We start from the raw sequence: 18,159 nt of genomic DNA, 5'->3' as shown, positions 1-18,159 counted from the left end.
ATGTCTGCTCAATAGGAAATCACCTTTACATTTCTGGTGTGCAATCTTTAACGTTTCAGCGATCCTGGTTTTAAATGGAGCCCTGAAACAGCTCGGTTCCCTGACCAGTTAGAGGATACATCAATACATACATTTGATTGCTTGATTGGTTCTCAAGAAGCTGCAGCCTTCTATCAGTGACTCTGTGGGTATGTTTGTCTGGTGTCTCTGACCAGGCACGCATCGCTAAGCGGGACAGGAAGATGACCGACTACGACAGTGCGAGGCATCACTTTGGCTCCCTACAGAAGGGCAAGAAGCAGGACCAGGCCAAGATCGCCAAGGTAAGATAGCCGCCCGCTGCATCGTTTCCTGGGTTCATTACGGTATCACACTGCTGAGCCAAACCAAGCTGAGCCAGCTGTACTGGGATGGCCTGGTTTTGCATCCGCCATCGTTTAAAATAACAAATAATACATGCCATTTATCAGATGCTTTTATCCAAAGCAACTTAGTCATGGATGCCTACATGTTACGTACGGGTGGTCCCGGGAATCAAACTCACTATCCTGGCGTTGCAAGCACCATGCTCTACCAACTACAGAGGACCAGCATTTCTGGAACCTTCTTGGAAAGAACAGAACAATGTAAAGAGAAAATATCCAGGCCAGTTCAGGTCGGCTCTATAATGTGACTCAGTCGTGACTCTATAAAGGCCTTAACAAAGATAATGCAAATACCCACATTATGATGTCTGATGTCAGTAAGCAACATTCTGCATTGCAATTTTGGCGAGGCACGTTTTTCTATGCTTGCCACATGCTCCCATGGGCTTAGGCTATACCAGTTGAAATAAGCAACCAATCAACCTACTGGGGGAAAAAAGTCTCATTAACCTGTTTTTCATGTGTGTGTGTTTGATTGGGTGTTAATTTACAATATGGAAATACTCTTGCCCTATTTCAAAACTCTCTCAAACCTGCCTGTCTTAATGCTAACCTGCCTGTCAAACTATTTGTCTTGCTTCTCTCTCTCGCTCTTTCGCTCTGTCCGTCTGTCTGCATGGCTAGCCGATGTCTCTTGTGGAGAAGGCTGCCCCAGGTTGGGCCCAGGGGATTCTGTCAGCTCATCAAATAGCTCAAACTAACCTGACCAGAAACCAGGTGACTGATGTCTAACTAACTCACCCTCTCACCCCGGTCACAGTTCGCCCTGACCCCCCGCCATGCCTTCAACACTCACTTGTCATTCACCCATTCTGAGTTCTAATTCTATATTCTATGCCACCATGCCCTAACATTCTGTCTGCATTCCATGTCATTCTTTAGTTTGATTGTAGATAATGCACTTTCTTTTGACTAACATATACTAACAAACATGGTACTGTAGAATTGTTCAACCTCTGGATGTGTGATAGTATATGCCTGTACAGACACCAACATTGTTTAACCTCTGTGGATGTGTGATGGTGTCTGTACAGGCATATACTAACATTGTTTAACCTCTGTGGATGTGTCATGGTGTCTGTACAGGCATATACTAACATTGTTTAACCTCTGTGGATGTGTCATGGTGTCTGTACAGGCATATACTAACATTGTTTAACCTCTGTGGATGTGTCATGGTGTCTGTACAGGCAGAGGAGGAGTTAGGGAGAGCTCAGAAAGTATTTGAGGAGATCAACGTAGATCTGCAGGATGAGCTTCCACAGCTGTGGAACAGGTGAGACCTCTCCACCCTCTTACTGATGCTACCAGGCTGACAATCTCCTTCCCTCTGTCTTTCTGAAGAGCAACCCACTTACAACCACTGTTATCACGTTCTCTCTTCCACATGTCATCACAGACAGTCAGGCACACACAATGTTGCCAGCCACCATGTTCACACACACACACACACACACACACACACACACACACACACACACACACACACACACACACACACACAGTGTTGCCAGCCACCATGTTAACACGTTCTCTCTCTCTCCTCTCTTCTCTCTAGTCGTGTTGGCTTCTATGTTAACACATTCCAGAGTATGGCTGGATATCAGCAGAGGTTCCACAAAGACATGGGAAAGGTGAGAGGGAGAGCTGGGTGCCTACCGTCAGTACATGGGACTGATTGATAATACATGTCTAGACTGATTAATTGACTTCCTCCAATCTTTCTGTTTGCAGCTGAACCAGGACCTGAATGATGTCATGACCAAACTGGATGAGCAGAGGCTGGCCAAGTGAGTGAGACTTGACATAATACCAATGTGTTGCGAATACCAGTGGAGTATTGTACGTATGATAGTGTTCATCTATGGCGTACCTGTCTACTTTGCCCCACTGTTATATGTACCTGTAAAATCTACCTATGTCTGGTGCACCTTTTAGGAACTTTATGGTAATTCTAGAGAAATGAGGTCCAATGCAATGCATACACAGGGTTGGGCAGTAACGGATTACATGACGACACACCGAATGTGTTTGATGGATTGCGGGGAAAGAGCAGGAATAGGCTTTTGTAGGCTACAGTCCAAGATATGTCTTCCAGTGGTGTGACTGCTGTTGGCATCCAAAGATTATCCAACATGAATAAACACTTGAAGGTAAGGAGGACAGCAGTGGTGTAGTGTAATTTGATACGGATATCACTTATTATTGATCAAAGCATGCCATTCCATGAGCGCAGCATTATTTTTCAACTCGAATCAATGAGCCCAATCAGTCCTCCATGACAACAGAGTATGGCTGGCTAATAAGTCCTTAGTTTTGGTGCTCAGATAAAACAATTTGGCTAATCTATACTTCCATATGTCCAAGTCCTATTCTTTGCGATCAAGAGGTATAACATTTATTGGAATGACTGGAATTCTGATAGAATTTGGTTTATAATGTAAGGATATAATTTAATCTTATTATTATATGTAGTAGAAAGCGATGGGTTAGAAGAAGCCTACATAACCAACCCATCAAGTAAAATGTAATATCCAAATATGTCCAGCTATGTAAACTTTAACATTGATTTATCCTGCAATAGATGTTGTTCAGTTGGCAACATACATGTTTGTCTTCTTCTAATGCCTCTTAAGGGGAAATTAAATCTAAAAGTAACGGAATGTAATCAGATTACGTTACTGGGTTTGGGTAATCCAAAAGTTCTGTTTTTGGACAGGTAACTAACTACTTTTGGACAGGTAACTAGTAACTGTAACAGATTACATTTAGTAAGTAACCTATCCAATCCTGTGCTTACACATTCTAGTGAGGAAGTGAAATGACTGGCTGAATATAGAATACTGTAGAGTAAATTACACCCCACCCCCCCTACAGAAAGGCAGGTAAAGACTGGAAGCCTGGACCCAAGAAGAGGTAATGGACCTGACTGGGAGTGACCAGTGTGACAGTTTATATGTGCCTGTGTGTGTCCTTCTGCATGGTGCAGTTAGATACTGACTGAGAATAAAGGACTTGTTGGAAACTACAACTCCCTACTACATCGCACAGTTCAGCATGATCTGGTTTCTAAAGAGCTTGATGGAAACTACAACTCCCTACTACATCGCACAGTTCAGCATGATCTGGTTTCTAAAGAGCTTGATGGAAACTACAACTCCCTACTACATCACACAGTTCAGCATGATCTGGTTTCTAAAGAGCTTGATGGAAACTACAACTCCCTACTACATCACACAGTTCGGCAGCACTATGTGCGCAATAGTGGAAATGGAATTCAAATAATTGAACTGAAGTTGGTGAATTTGTTGTTTAAAAAACAAAAAATAACCGGCATTTTGGTTAATTGCACAGCACTAGTCTTTCTGCATGGTGCAGTTAGATACTGATTGAGAATAAAGGGTTGGAGGACTCAACACAGGATATATACAGACCTTTAGTTGTCCAAGTAGTGCATGGAGTTCTGCTGTGTGCATGGACATTCATGGGTGTTCCTCTAGTTCTCAGTCTGAGTGTCCGTGTGTTTCAGGTCAGGCACTCCTCTGCATGACCGCAGCATGACGCTTGAGGAAGCCTTGTGTTGTGAGTTGGTGTCTCATGCCGCAGCAACGTCCCCAAATAGTTTTTGCTCTGAGCTGTGTATTTGTGGTGTACTACGCACGGTCTTGTTATATATTATTAATAAAGAATGGTTTGTTTGGCATATGCTCATTCTCCCTGCTAAAATGAGGCTGTACACACAGATCATTAAATATACTTCTCAACCCCCTGCTCCCATCTTGTGGTCTTGGTGGATGGTGCAGACTGTTGACTACACACAAATACATCTAGGTTGTGTTCAGTAGGGCACACTGTAACAAAATGTTTTGTAACAAAAAATAACGAACGTCTGTGTTCTTATCAGACAAGTTCAATGGTTGTACCAACGTATTTCACTCAGTTTCAAAATGTTTTCTCTTACGCACACCAGTTGACCCTGTTCTGCTTTCCCATGGTGATACAGGGGGACAGTGTGTGCTAAAAAAACTAATCGGGGCGGCCGCCACCAGATAGTCAGACCTTCACCACTGTGGATGACTGAAACTGATAAGCTGCTACATCTTAGCCCGTTGTACTATCATCTTAGTGAACCGCCCGCACGTTGCTCCAACACAACTGAGGTCATTGTCCCCCCTTTCATTCTCTCTCCTCCTCTTCCCTCTCTCTCGTTCTCTCTCCTCCTCTTCCCTCTCTCTCGTTCTCTCTCCTCCTCTTCCCTCTCTCTCGTTCTCTCTCCTCCTCTTCCCCCTCTCTCGTTCTCTCTCCTCCTCTTCCCTCTCTCTCGTTCTCTCTCCTCCTCTTCCCTCTCTCTCTCTCCTCCTCTTCCCTCTCTCTCTCTCCTCCTCTTCCCTCTCTCTCTCCTCCTCTTCCCCCTCTCTCGTTCTCTCTCTCTCCTCCTCTTCCCCCTCTCTCGTTCTCTCTCCTCCTCCTCTTCCCCCTCTCTCGTTCTCTCTCCTCCTCCTCTTCCCCCTCTCTCGTTCTCTCTCCTCCTCCTCTTCCCCCTCTCTCGTTCTCTCTCCTCCTCCTCTGCCCCCTCTCTCGTTCTCTCTCCTCCTCCTCTGCCCCCTCTCTCGTTCTCTCTCCTCCTCCTCTGCCCCCTCTCTCGTTCTCTCTCCTCCTCCTCTGCCCCCTCTCTCGTTCTCTCTCCTCCTCCTCTGCCCCCTCTCTCGTTCTCTCTCCTCCTCCTCTGCCCCCTCTCTCGTTCTCTCTCCTCCTCCTCTGGCCCCTCTCTCGTTCTCTCTCCTCCTCCTCTGCCCCCTCTCTCGTTCTCTCTCCTCCTCCTCTGCCCCCTCTCTCGTTCTCTCTCCTCCTCCTCTGCCCCCTCTCTCGTTCTCTCTCCTCCTCCTCTGCCCCCTCTCTCGTTCTCTCTCCTCCTCCTCTGCCCCCTCTCTCGTTCTCTCTCCTCCTCCTCTGCCCCCTCTCTCGTTCTCTCTCCTCCTCCTCTGCCCCCTCTCTCGTTCTCTCTCCTCCTCCTCTGCCCCCTCTCTCGTTCTCTCTCCTCCTCCTCCTCTGCCCCCTCTCTCGTTCTCTCTCCTCCTCCTCCTCTGCCCCCTCTCTCGTTCTCTCTCCTCCTCCTCCTCTGCCCCCTCTCTCGTTCTCTCTCCTCCTCCTCCTCTGCCCCCTCTCTCGTTCTCTCTCCTCCTCCTCCTCTGCCCCCTCTCTCGTTCTCTCTCCTCCTCCTCCTCTGCCCCCTCTCTCGTTCTCTCTCCTCCTCCTCCTCTGCCCCCTCTCTCGTTCTCTCTCCTCCTCCTCCTCTGCCCCCTCTCTCGTTCTCTCTCCTCCTCCTCCTCTGCCCCCTCTCTCGTTCTCTCTCCTCCTCCTCCTCTGCCCCCTCTCTCGTTCTCTCTCCTCCTCCTCCTCTGCCCCCTCTCTCGTTCTCTCTCCTCCTCCTCCTCTGCCCCCTCTCTCGTTCTCTCTCCTCCTCCTCCTCTGCCCCCTCTCTCGTTCTCTCTCCTCCTCCTCCTCTGCCCCCTCTCTCGTTCTCTCTCCTCCTCCTCCTCTGCCCCCTCTCTCGTTCTCTCTCCTCCTCCTCCTCTGCCCCCTCTCTCGTTCTCTCTCCTCCTCCTCCTCTGCCCCCTCTCTCGTTCTCTCTCCTCCTCCTCCTCTGCCCCCTCTCTCGTTCTCTCTCCTCCTCCTCCTCTGCCCCCTCTCTCGTTCTCTCTCCTCCTCCTCCTCTGCCCCCTCTCTCGTTCTCTCTCCTCCTCCTCCTCTGCCCCCTCTCTCGTTCTCTCTCCTCCTCCTCCTCTGCCCCCTCTCTCGTTCTCTCTCCTCCTCCTCCTCTGCCCCCTCTCTCGTTCTCTCTCCTCCTCCTCCTCTGCCCCCTCTCTCGTTCTCTCTCCTCCTCCTCCTCTGCCCTCTCTCTCTCCTCCTCTGCCCTCTCTCTCTCCTCCTCTGCCCCCTCTCTCTCCTCCTCTGCCCCCTCTCTCTCCTCCTCTGCCCCCTCTCTCTCCTCCTCTGCCCCCTCTCCTCCTCCTCTGCCCCCTCTCTCGTTCTCTCTCCTCCTCCTCCTCTGCCCCCTCTCTCGTTCTCTCTCCTCCTCCTCCTCTGCCCTCTCTCTCTCCTCCTCTGCCCCCTCTCTCTCCTCTCTCTCTCCTCCTCTGCCCCCTCTCTCGTTCTCTCCTCCTCCTCTTCCCTCTCTCTCGTTCTCTCCTCCTCCTCCTCTGCCCCCTCTCTTGTTCTCTCTCTCCTCCTCTTCCCTCTCTCTCGTTCTCTCCTCCTCCTCCTCTGCCCCCTCTCTCGTTCTCTCTCTCCTCCTCTGCCCCCTCTCTCTCCTCCTCTGCCCCCTCTCTCGTTCTCTCTCTCCTCCTCTGCCCCCTCTCTCGTTCTCTCTCTCCTCCTCTGCCCCCTCTCTCCTCCTCCTCTGCCCCCTCTCTCGTTCTCTCTCCTCCTCCTCTGCCCCCTCTCTCGTTCTCTCTCTCCTCCTCCTCTGCCCCCTCTCTCGTTCTCTCTCTCCTCCTCCTCTGCCCCCTCTCTCGTTCTCTCTCTCCTCCTCCTCTGCCCCCTCTCTCGTTCTCTCTCTCCTCCTCCTCTGCCCCCTCTCTCGTTCTCTCTCCTCCTCCTCTGCCCCCTCTCTCGTTCTCTCTCCTCCTCCTCTGCCCCCTCTCTCGTTCTCTCTCCTCCTCCTCTGCCCCCTCTCTCGTTCTCTCTCCTCCTCCTCTGCCCCCTCTCTCGTTCTCTCTCCTCCTCCTCTGCCCCCTCTCTCGTTCTCTCTCCTCCTCCTCTGCCCCCTCTCTCGTTCTCTCTCCTCCTCCTCTGCCCTCTCTCTTGTTCTCTCTCTCCTCCTCTGCCCTCTCTCTCTCCTCCTCTGCCCCCTCTCTCTCCTCTCTCTCTCCTCCTCTGCCCCCTCTCTCGTTCTCTCCTCCTCCTCTTCCCTCTCTCTCGTTCTCTCCTCCTCCTCTTCCCTCTCTCTCGTTCTCTCCTCCTCCTCCTCTGCCCCCTCTCTTGTTCTCTCTCTCTCCTCTGCCCTCTCTCTCTCTCCTCCTCTGCCCCCTCTCTCTCCTCCTCTGCCCCCTCTCTCTCCTCCTCTGCCCCCTCTCTCTCCTCCTCTGCCCCCTCTCTCGTTCTCTCTCCTCCTCTGCCCCCTCTCTCGTTCTCTCTCTCCCCCTCTGCCCCCTCTCTCGTTCTCTCTCTACTCCTCTGCCCCCTCTCTCGTTCTCTCTCTACTCCTCTGCCCCCTCTCTCGATCTCTCTCTCCTCCTCTGCCCCCTCTCTCGTTCTCTCTCTCCTCCTCTGCCCCCTCTCTCGTTCTCTCTCTCCTCCTCCTCTGCCCCCTCTCTCGTTCTCTCTCTCCTCCTCCTCTGCCCCCTCTCTCGTTCTCTCTCCTCCTCCTCTGCCCTCTTTATTTTCTACTTTCTCCTTTCTAGAAAAATAAATACAGTAAAATGTTCTCTCTCTACTGAACACAACCAGGACATCTTCATCATGGCATGACACGGGAGTCAGTCAGTAATTCTCCCTTTCTCTTTCTTTCCCAGTGAGGCAGCCGCCGCCAACCACAGCGTTACCCCAGACGCTGCACCCAAGGTAAGGTTCCCTCATACAGGGGCTGTAACGTGTCTGACTGTCTCTGTGTTTGTCTTGAGTGACTGGGGTTTGTGTGTTGATGAAAGAGTGTCATTTTCAGAAACGTGTGGGGGAAATCTTGAGTTTAGGGTCTGTTTTAAGGTTTAAGGTCAAGAGGGTGGAAAAAGGAGAGGACGGTACAATTGCGAGCACACACACAGTCGCCAACATTCTCTTCAGGAAAACTGTCAAAGCGAGAGATGAAACCCAGAGCATGTTGAATAGAGTTTCTCTCCATTGGTTTGATAGACATGTGCTTTTCTAACATAGAAGCAAGCCTCATAGACACCACTTACAGACTAGGACTGGATTCAATCCATGGCGCGTTATAGAGCAGCACATTGCTTTACAGACTAGGGCTGAATCCAATCCATGGAGCGTTATAGAGCAGCGCATTGCACTTGATTTCTAAAGGTAATTTACGCTTGAGGCAACATGCGCAGCGTTTACAGTAAACACAATCTCCAGGAATGTCAGGGAAATTGCCTTGAAAAGGCACATTGTCGTCTGTCCAGAGCGCTGCTCCATGACCCACCTTGGATTGGATACCGGCCTACGTAACAGTAACCTACTATTACTAGTGTGCTGGTGTGTTTTACTAACCCGTGTGCTGTGTCTCCCTCACTACTGTTGCATGTGTGTACATACTTCCGTGGACCCTCCAGACGAGGCTGGCACCCCCTGGACCCGCCCCTGTACGCCCGCCCCCCAGCCCCAGACCCTCGTTGACTCCAGCTCCAGACACGCAACAGGACATAATCTCGTTCGATGGCGAAGCACTGGTTCCCGACGCTAACACAACCGCACCGTCACAGGCAACCGCACCGTCACAGGCAACCGCACCGTCACAGGCAACCACTCCGTCACAGCCGCAGGTCAGATGATGTCATAATGTCCCCTCAGGCTTCCATCAACATCATACCCTCAGTGTCAACTCAGACGGCTCATAGGTTCTAGCCTAGGGATGGTCTGGTCTCCCACCTCCTCTTCCCCCTTGTTTTCCTAGGGATGGTCTGGTCTCCCACCTCCTCTTCCCCCTTGTTTTCCTAGGGATGGTCTGGTCTCCCACCTCCTCTTCCCCCTTGTTTTCCTAGGGATGGTCTGGTCTCCCACCTCCTCTTCCCCCTTGTTTTCCTAGGGATGGTCTGGTCTCCCACCTCCTCTTCCCCCTTGTTTTCCTAGGGATGGTCTGGTCTCCCACCTCCTCTTCCCCCTTGTTTTCCTAGGGATGGTCTGGTCTCCCACCTCCTCTTCCCCCTTGTTTTCCTAGGGATGGTCTGGTCTCCCACCTCCTCTTCCCCCTTGTTTTCCTAGGGATGGTCTGGTCTCCCACCTCCTCTTCCCCCTTGTTTTCCTAGGGATGGTCTGGTCTCCCACCTCCTCTTCCCCCTTGTTTTCCTAGGGATGGTCTGGTCTCCCACCTCCTCTTCCCCCTTGTTTTCCTAGGGATGGTCTGGTCTCCCACCTCCTCTTCCCCCTTGTTTTCCTAGGGATGGTCTGGTCTCCCACCTCCTCTTCCCCCTTGTTTTCCTAGGGATGGTCTGGTCTCCCACCTCCTCTTCCCCCTTGTTTTCCTAGGGATGGTCTGGTCTCCCACCTCCTCTTCCCGCTTGTTTTCCTAGGGATGGTCTGGTCTCCCACCTCCTCTTCCCCCTTGTTTTCCTAGGGATGGTCTGGTCTCCCACCTCCTCTTCCCCCTTGTTTTCCTAGGGATTGTCTGGTCTCCCACCTCCTCTTCCCCCTTGTTTTCCTAGGGATGGTCTGGTCTCCCACCTCCTCTTCCCCCTTGTTTTCCTAGGGATGGTCTGGTCTCCCACCTCCTCTTCCCCCTTGTTTTCCTAGGGATGGTCTGGTCTCCCACCTCCTCTTCCCCCTTGTTTTCCTAGGGATGGTCTGGTCTCCCACCTCCTCTTCCCCCTTGTTTTCCTAGGGATGGTCTGGTCTCCCACCTCCTCTTCCCCCTTGTTTTCCTAGGGATGGTCTGGTCTCCCACCTCCTCTTCCCCCTTGTTTTCCTAGGGATGGTCTGGTCTCCCACCTCCTCTTCCCCCTTGTTTTCGGCTTGCCCTTTCTGATGATCTCACCTCCTTTCATTCTCTGGTCAGTCCCTCACCCTCTTCATCCATCCTCCACCTACTTTTTCACCTGCCTATCCATATCTCTGCAACTATTACAACTGGTTACAACACCACACCAGTCATCTCCAGGGCCTTCCCAGTAAAATGTCCCAGTAATCCCAGTGCTTATCTTCTGTGTGTGTGTGTGTGGCAGTGTTTGGGCCCCAGCAGGGGATATTAACCTGCTCCATATGGACCTGGATGTACTATTGCAGGCCGCAACTTCTCCGGCACCCAAAGTTAGTGTGTCTCCCCATTGGGCAGGCAGCAAGGTCACCAGGTTCAGGGGTCAGTCAGACACAGGCTTGTGGTCCTGGTGGTTTGAACTCTTCCCTCGTTCAGTGCACAGTCTTTGCATGCTATGCATGGATTCACTCAATGCATGCAAGGGACGAATTGACAGCTTTCCTCACATGGCAGTAAGACTGACAGACTGGGGACAGACGGACACGGACGAACTGGGGACAGACGGACAGACTGGGGACAGACGGACACGGACAGACTGGGGACAGACAGACACACTGACAGGGTACTGACAGACAGAGTACAGTCAGTGTGTCTCTTCAGTCCAACCACCGAGATGGAATACTATCCATCATTGCAGAATTACCAACAGTCAGGCCACTGGACTTATTCATCAACAGTTGTTCCAGTTGAACCAAAGGCAGATTGATGCTCTATTAGATGCTATCAAATTATACACAAAACCCTGAGAGGATACTAAGACACATGTACACAGAGTTCACAAATGGAGAGTGGTTAATATGGCATACGAACACAGAGTTCACACTTAAACAGATTAGCCTACTGTCTAGTTTCATTTATTTACCCAAGAGAGCATATAGCTAGCTTCATCTATGCGCTTTTATGTTTTTCTGTCGTGTGTAATGTGCCTCTATCATATATGTGGTCTATTGGATAACAGCACAATCATTTGCGCTTTTTTGGGGCTTGGGCTCATTAAATGTGGTTAATATATGTAGCATCAGGTTTGAATTTTCATGCTGATCAAAGCTCTAATCAAATCCAGATATTTATATGCTTTTGATTGTCACTTTCGATTTCCTGGCTGGAAATACCCCAGAGAAAACATATTTATTCTCGGTTAATAACGGGTTACCCGGGAGAAAAGTGATTTATTCTCGGGATGGAACATTTGTAAGACACTGGGATAATATTCAACCCTAATGCACATACAGGTTGATTCACAAGACACCAACCAAATAACTTACATATTCAGTATTTTCTTTTTTTTCTCACCTTTTATTTAACCAGGTAGGCTAGTTGAGAACAAGTTCTCATTTTCAACTGCGACCTGGCCAAGATAAAGCATAGCAATTCGACACATACAACAACACAGAGTTACACATGGAATAAACAAAACATACAGTCAATAATAGAGTAGGGGAAAAACAAAGTCTATATACAGTGAGTGCACGCCTAATGGCGTTTTATGACCATGATATGACATTTCTTGTAGTGACTGAGTAAGCTCAATTGTAAAAGTAAGCCTCAAAAGTGCCATGTTTGTACAGTTTATTATGTGGAGGACACATTTAGGCAGCTAGGACCATACGCCAAGACCGTTTCCTGCAGTCCAGTGCCATCGTTGAAGTTTGGTCTCTAGTAATTTAGGAGGGCAACTTTATGAAGGCTTCCTCACAATGGCCATATCATACAAGGCTTTACAGACAGATATAAAAAATACATAGACTATTTTTATTGTTCACATTATTTTTATTGAAGTCAAGTGGTTCAGCATTCAAACGCAGTTTCGTGCACCACACAGGACAGCTTGGTAAAGCGACGGTCGGTGGAACTCTGGCGCCACCAAGTGGACAACTGCTTCAGTTCCGCTGTGGCAGCAACTCTACCAGAGATATTTGATTCAAGATCAAATGTTATGTTAATATTATTATCTCCAAATTGTCCCCCCCTACCCATGATATATTATTATTCCAATGTAGCTGTTAATCTGGTTTTAATTTAACAACGCTTTCTCTCATTTCCGAATGGAGGGTGGGTGACCACGTGATCTTAAACCTACCAATTTGTTACATTGTAACAGTCAAACGTGGCTATTCCCGACGTTGATTATCTCCCAATCCATGCCACAAGTTTTTAAAAGCATTATCTTTGATGGAAAGCTTTTAGAGCTCATTTTGGTGTAATCAGTCGAATTTGACGTGTTGGAGAACGGCACCTTCCTCCCGAAAGCATTGTGGTATTGCTTCTCGGCCTTTTGGCTAAGATCAAGAAAAAGATCGAGAGAAGTACTCGCGGGATCCACAAGGTGGTGCAATGTCGTCATCGGCCACGTCACAGTCAGCAGCCGCTGGACTGAAGAACACGCTACGTTTTCAATCGACCGGAAAATGTATTTTGATGGAGAGAGTTCGATTTGGGAAGGAAGTTCTTTTTGGACCGCTACGCCTGACAGCAGACGACAGTGCACTGCCTGCAACAGAACACGCCGGAGAAGTTTTACGACGTGTCGTTCTACACCATCACCAGGCTGGAGGAGGTGAGAGGGCTTTTCCGATCGAACCCCTCAGTGAACCCCTCAGTGCCCTCAAAGCCCTCAGTGCTTTTCAAGTGGAGTCCCTGTGCAGGCACAATATGAGGGTGCTAACGGTGCACATGTTCAACCCATGGGTCACAGAATAAACATTAGTGTGTTACCTCAGCCGGTACGTGACCATCTTGCCAGGAGTGAGAGACATTAAGGACGCCCTTGGCATCTGGACAGGGAAGAGGCAGTTTCGTGTGCTGCTAAAGGAGGACGAGAGCGGCCATGATGGCTACCGCCATCCTCCCGCTTCCTTTTCCATCGGAGCAGACAGGGGCTACCTTATGTATGCTGGACAGCCTCGTTTCTGCAGGAAGTGTAGCACCTACGGGCACCTCGCTGATGCCTGCACCCAGACAAGGTGCAGAAACTGTGGGACTCTCGGCCATATAATGAGGGATTGCACCGTGCCCAAGTGCTGCAGTCTGTGCAACTCTGAGGACCACCTGTTCCGTCACTGCCCGAAGGCAGCCCCCTCTTACGCCTGAGCGGGAAAAGAGCGGAGAGCGGGAAAAGACCAGATGAGGGGGAAGGATTGGAACTACGCGCCATTGAGGAGGTGGTGGATGAGCTGGTGATGGAGAGAGAACTGCGAGGGTCTGAGGAGAGCGGGAGTGAGACACCATCATCATCCCACAAGGAGAGCGGAGAGACCGACGGGAGTTGGAACAAGCAAGTGGAGGGGGAGAAGGGAGAGCCCACCGCGCCCTAGGCTCCGGAGAGCTGGACAACGGTGAGAGAGAGGAGGAAGTGCTCGGTGAAGAGGAAGCAGATGAGCCCTGTTTCCCCACTCATCAGCATGGAGGCGACAGAGAAGTCCGCTCTGGGGGGAAACCGCTTCAGTTGTTTTGAAAGCGGGAGGTCTGAGGAGAAAAGCGAGGGAAACCCGGGCAGCGCAGAGGAGACTCTGCTTTCCCTGTCAGGCAGCTCCATCGACAGCAGCGGTCTGGCACCCAGCGGTGTTCCAGCACCCACACAGATGGAGGGGGAGCATAAGGAGGAGGGCAGGGTTTTCCCGACCACGATCTTTGTGGACAGTCCTCCGGCTGGGGACCACCGTTTCCCGGATAGGCCTCCTAACGAGGAACTGTATTTAAAGTGAGTCTGGAAAAATGTAATATTTTAGATAGTTGTCCGTTTCCCTCCTTATCCCATGTCGTCCTTTTTTAACCTAGCTAGCATAAATGTTAGAGGGCTTATGTTAAGGCTGCGAAGGTTCAACTGAGATAGAAACAATAGCACACCTGAACTTGGTTAAAATAAATGTTTAATTCAAAAGTTATTAAATGGCAAATACATTTTTTGTATATACGGGTTCAATGTTTCATCACGCAGGATAAGACAGAGAACTGATTTGTTCCTGACAAAGATAGTATATTATACTCATGACAGAGATAGTTCCCACTTCCGAGCCGGCCTGTCAGAGTAGAGACTGGGTGTGGTTTAGACTCACCCAGCCTATCGTTGGTGTTGGCGCATAAGCTGGTCCCAGCCCCTTTGCGCTCTCTGGTGTCCTGTCGCTGTTGCTGTGTAGATTACGCTCCCTCACCCCAGAGACTGAGGTCAGACAGTTCTGTAACATTGTCTGAGATATTTGCACCTGTATACAATGTCCACTGTTCTCGCTCAAGGCTAACTACAGCTTTCCAGCACTCTTATCTGGGGCTAACTGTTACTTCCAGCACACACACACAGACACCCAGCCTCCCAGGCCAACAGTTGCCAATATTCAATCACGTGTGTTATAGTATTGGGTTATAGTGCATAACTCAGAACCTCACAGATGTTCTTCATGTGTATAGTTTATCTGTTATTGTCTACTAGCTTATAGTTAGTTAAGCATGTCAAAAAACCTTATAAAACCCCACACTTAGGAACCCAGTTAAAAGGGCGACTGTTTTTTCCCATTTGTCCTCCATTTGCTTCTCTGTGTTTTTTACAAGAAGTACATTTAAAAGATCAAAATGATGTGGAGAGGTTTAAGCGGGAATGGGTTCAGGGAGAGTCGAAGTGGAGTGTCGGCGGGGTGCATTCAACAAGGGTTGGTGTGCTATGTGGGAATAGGGATTTAAAAAATAGTAGGAAGTTTTCCGGCTGTACACGGGAGGGTTTTAATAGTAGATATCGATTGGAGGGGTAAATGTTTTAGATTTATTAACGTGTATGCACCATCGACACCCAAGGAAAGGAGGGAAATGCTTAACGACCTAGACGCTATTTTTATGACAAACAGACAGGTGTTTATGGGGGGAGATTTTAATGTATCATACGACCGAGGTAATCTAGGAGGGCATCTTGTAAAAAGTTTAATACATAAATATAATTTGGTTGATACTTATAGAGTGGAGCATGCGGATGATACAGGTTTCACTTGGGAAAACAGCAGGGGCGCGAGGAGCCCAATAGATTATCTGTTTGTTCAGCGTGTGTCCTCTGCGCGCGTCACTCCGGTATTCTATTCAGACCACAGCTGCCTGTCTGTGACAGTAGAATTAAAAACAATTGAATTTGGAAAAGGGTATTGGAAAATTAATAACGGCATTTTACATGACAAAACTTTTGAGACAAGATTTAAGTATTTTTTCCAGGGCTGTGTAAGTATGAAACCGTTTTATTCTACTGTCCTAGAGTGGTGGGAGAGCACAATTAAAAATCAAGATTTTTATTCAGAATTTTTGCAAAGACAAACCCACGATTTTTATGAATTGCAGAATGAACTAAAAGATCTACACATCCAAGGTAATTTGAATGGTGGTGGATTAGATGAAGACAAATTATGTATCCTGCAGAAAAAGCAGCATGCTTTTTTTGAAAAGAAAGCTTGAGACTTCATTTTTAAAAGTCAGCAGGATAAATGGGAAAATGATGGGAAGTGCTCTGCATATTTTTTTCAAACAAATTAAATCACGGCGAAAGAGGAGGACTATTTCTGCTTTATTGGACCAAGATGGGGAGATGGTTGAGGATGGAGATGGCATGCTTGGTGTCGCTACACATCACTTTTCTCAGCTATTTAAAAAACAAACAATTGATTATGAGAAGGGGACTAATTTTTTTAAATGCGTGGATGTGCAGATACCTTTCGATATTAAGAGACCAATTAGAAGGGTAATTGAAATTAGATGAAATTTATATGGCACTGAAGAGCATGAAAGATAAAGTACCAGGAGTGGATGGGCTCTCTAAAGGGTTTTACATCGTTTTTTGGGATTTAATTGGATGTCATCTGTTGGAAGTGTTTAGAGGTATATTTGGTTTGGAGCATATGGGAGGTTCGATGTGTGAGGGGGTAACCTCTCTACTTTACAAAAAGGGAGACCGCAAGACATTAGCAAATTGGAGACCTTTAACAATGTTGTGTGTTGACTATAAATTATTAAGCAAAGCCATAACTAATCGCCTATCTTCTGCCATGGCATATGTTGTTGGTTTAGACCAAACATGCGGTGTGGTGGGGAGAAAATTTACCTGGAACTTGCAATTGCACAGAGACGTTCAAGCATATTTAGAGGAAAGGCACCTGCCAGCTATTACTGTGAATTTGGACCAGGAAAAAGCCTTTGACATGGTAAGCCATGAGTTTTTATTTAGAGTTATGGGAAAATTTGGTTTTGGAAATTATTTTATGAAATGGGTAAAAATTCTTTATAGTAATGTGGGTAGCAGGGTAAATATTAATGGGAATATTGGAACTGTTATCAAGCAATTACGAGGTGTCAGACAGTGGGACCCTCTATCTGCTCTATTGTATGTTTTATATATTGAACCTTTCGCATGCGCAATTAGGACAAATTACAACATCAAAGGAATCCGTTTACCCGGAGGGGATATTCTAAAAATGTCGCAATATGCGGACGACACAGTTTTATATTTACAGGACGACCTGAGCTTGAAAGAGTCTATCAAAGTCATTGATGAATTCTCTGTTGCCTCTGGGTCAAAGATAAACAAGAATAAAACAGAAATAAAATATGGGACAGTGGAAATGGAGAACTGATCAGTTATGTGGTTTGACTGTGTGCACAGGACCAATGGTAGTGCTCGGCATATCTTTCGGAAATGAAATTAAAGATGACATGTTTAATTGGAAAGAAAAACTAGTATCGCTTAATAAAAGTTTGGGACTGTGGAAAGTGAGGCTTTAGTGGGAAGGTGTTAGTGCTGAAGGCGGACATTCTGCCTTCATTACTTCACCTTGCCTATGTGTTTCCCATGCCGGTGTCTCTCGGAAAAACTTTCATACGGACACCGTTTAATTTCTTTTGGGGGGGATATGAGTACATCCGTTGAGACCGGATGTACCAGCCTATAGAGGCTGGTGGAAGGGATTTCCCTCATATTCCTCTCAAGCTAGATGCGTTGTTCTACTCAAACGTTTGTTGTCTTTTGTCGTCTTCTGTACACAAATGTCACATTTTAATCAAATTCTGGCTGTCTGTACCGTTAAGGTTCATGGTGGAATGGGATAATAGTAAGCCAAAAGCTGAAAGTATCCCCTTACATTTTAAGAAAATAGTGGAATGGGCAAAGAAAACCCCTGTCTGCAAAGTAAAAGAAAATGTAATCAACCACAGATTGCTATACGCGAAATTTAATAGAAAATTGTCGTCCTAGAGACCGATTACCAATATCGCCTTCCACCTGGCTACGGACACAATTAAAAGGTTTAGACAACAGACTGAAATATTTTAATTGGCTTGTTTTACACAGACGTCTTCCGGTCCGTTCAACATTACACGATCATAATTTGACCCTGAATACATTTTGTCCCAGGGACAATTGTTTTGCAATTGAAACAATTCCCCATGTTTTATGGGAATGTTCCTTTGCCAAATTAGTTTGGAGAATAATTAAACTATTTTTTTGAGATTTTAAAAAACATTGATTATGAAGGGGTAGCCAAACTTGAACTAACAAATGTGGAAAGGGTGCAATTATTAGCATTAGTGACTGGTGTCCCTTATCAAGACCAAACTTTGGGAGGCCAAATGTGGTGCGGTCAATGACACCCTCAAGTGGTCACCGACAGGATTAGTTGAATTTATAAAACAGGACATTTGGAAAATAATACAATTCGAAATAGATAAGTGGGGCATTGTATTAGTGAAACAGAAATGGAAAGGGAATTACCCTTCACTAAATGTTTTTAGAGCCAATTGAAATGTAGGCTAAGCCTTTGTACATATTTGATATACACTGAGGTTTATTCAGAATTCACTTTGGTATATGTATATGTTTGTATTTATAGAATTATTTGTATTGTTTTTTGGAGATTGTTAGAGGCAAGTTAAACTTGAATGTAATAATACTGGTCAGGTTCTGCAGAACAGCACTTTTGAGTAGTTTTGCTATTGTTATACTACTTTTGGACACTGTTTTTATGAATCAATGTTATGTAATGCACTGATTTTGCAATTGTATTTCAATGAGAAATGAAAATAAAAATG

At 47.6% G+C, this 18,159-nt stretch overlaps 1 protein-coding gene across 1 annotated transcript; it reads left to right on the top strand.

The window, feature by feature from the left end:
* Positions 1-215: 215 nt before the first annotated feature.
* On the top strand, positions 216-9,625 carry LOC129849766 (myc box-dependent-interacting protein 1-like; the record flags this gene model as incomplete). The annotated part of the gene is made up of 8 exons (XM_055916523.1): positions 216-323; positions 1,050-1,142; positions 1,616-1,701; positions 1,984-2,059; positions 2,160-2,215; positions 3,303-3,341; positions 7,940-7,988; positions 8,693-9,625. Coding segments are annotated over 8 exons (726 nt in total), but the record flags the coding sequence as incomplete, so codon positions are not given.
* Between the last annotated feature and the right edge of the window lie 8,534 nt (positions 9,626-18,159).

This window comes from Salvelinus fontinalis, unplaced genomic scaffold (genome assembly GCF_029448725.1).
Source record: "Salvelinus fontinalis isolate EN_2023a unplaced genomic scaffold, ASM2944872v1 scaffold_1664, whole genome shotgun sequence".
Classification (NCBI taxonomy): Eukaryota; Metazoa; Chordata; class Actinopteri; order Salmoniformes; family Salmonidae; genus Salvelinus; species Salvelinus fontinalis.
The sequence above is the reverse complement of the archived record's forward strand: the minus strand, read 5'-3'. Positions and strand labels throughout refer to the sequence as shown.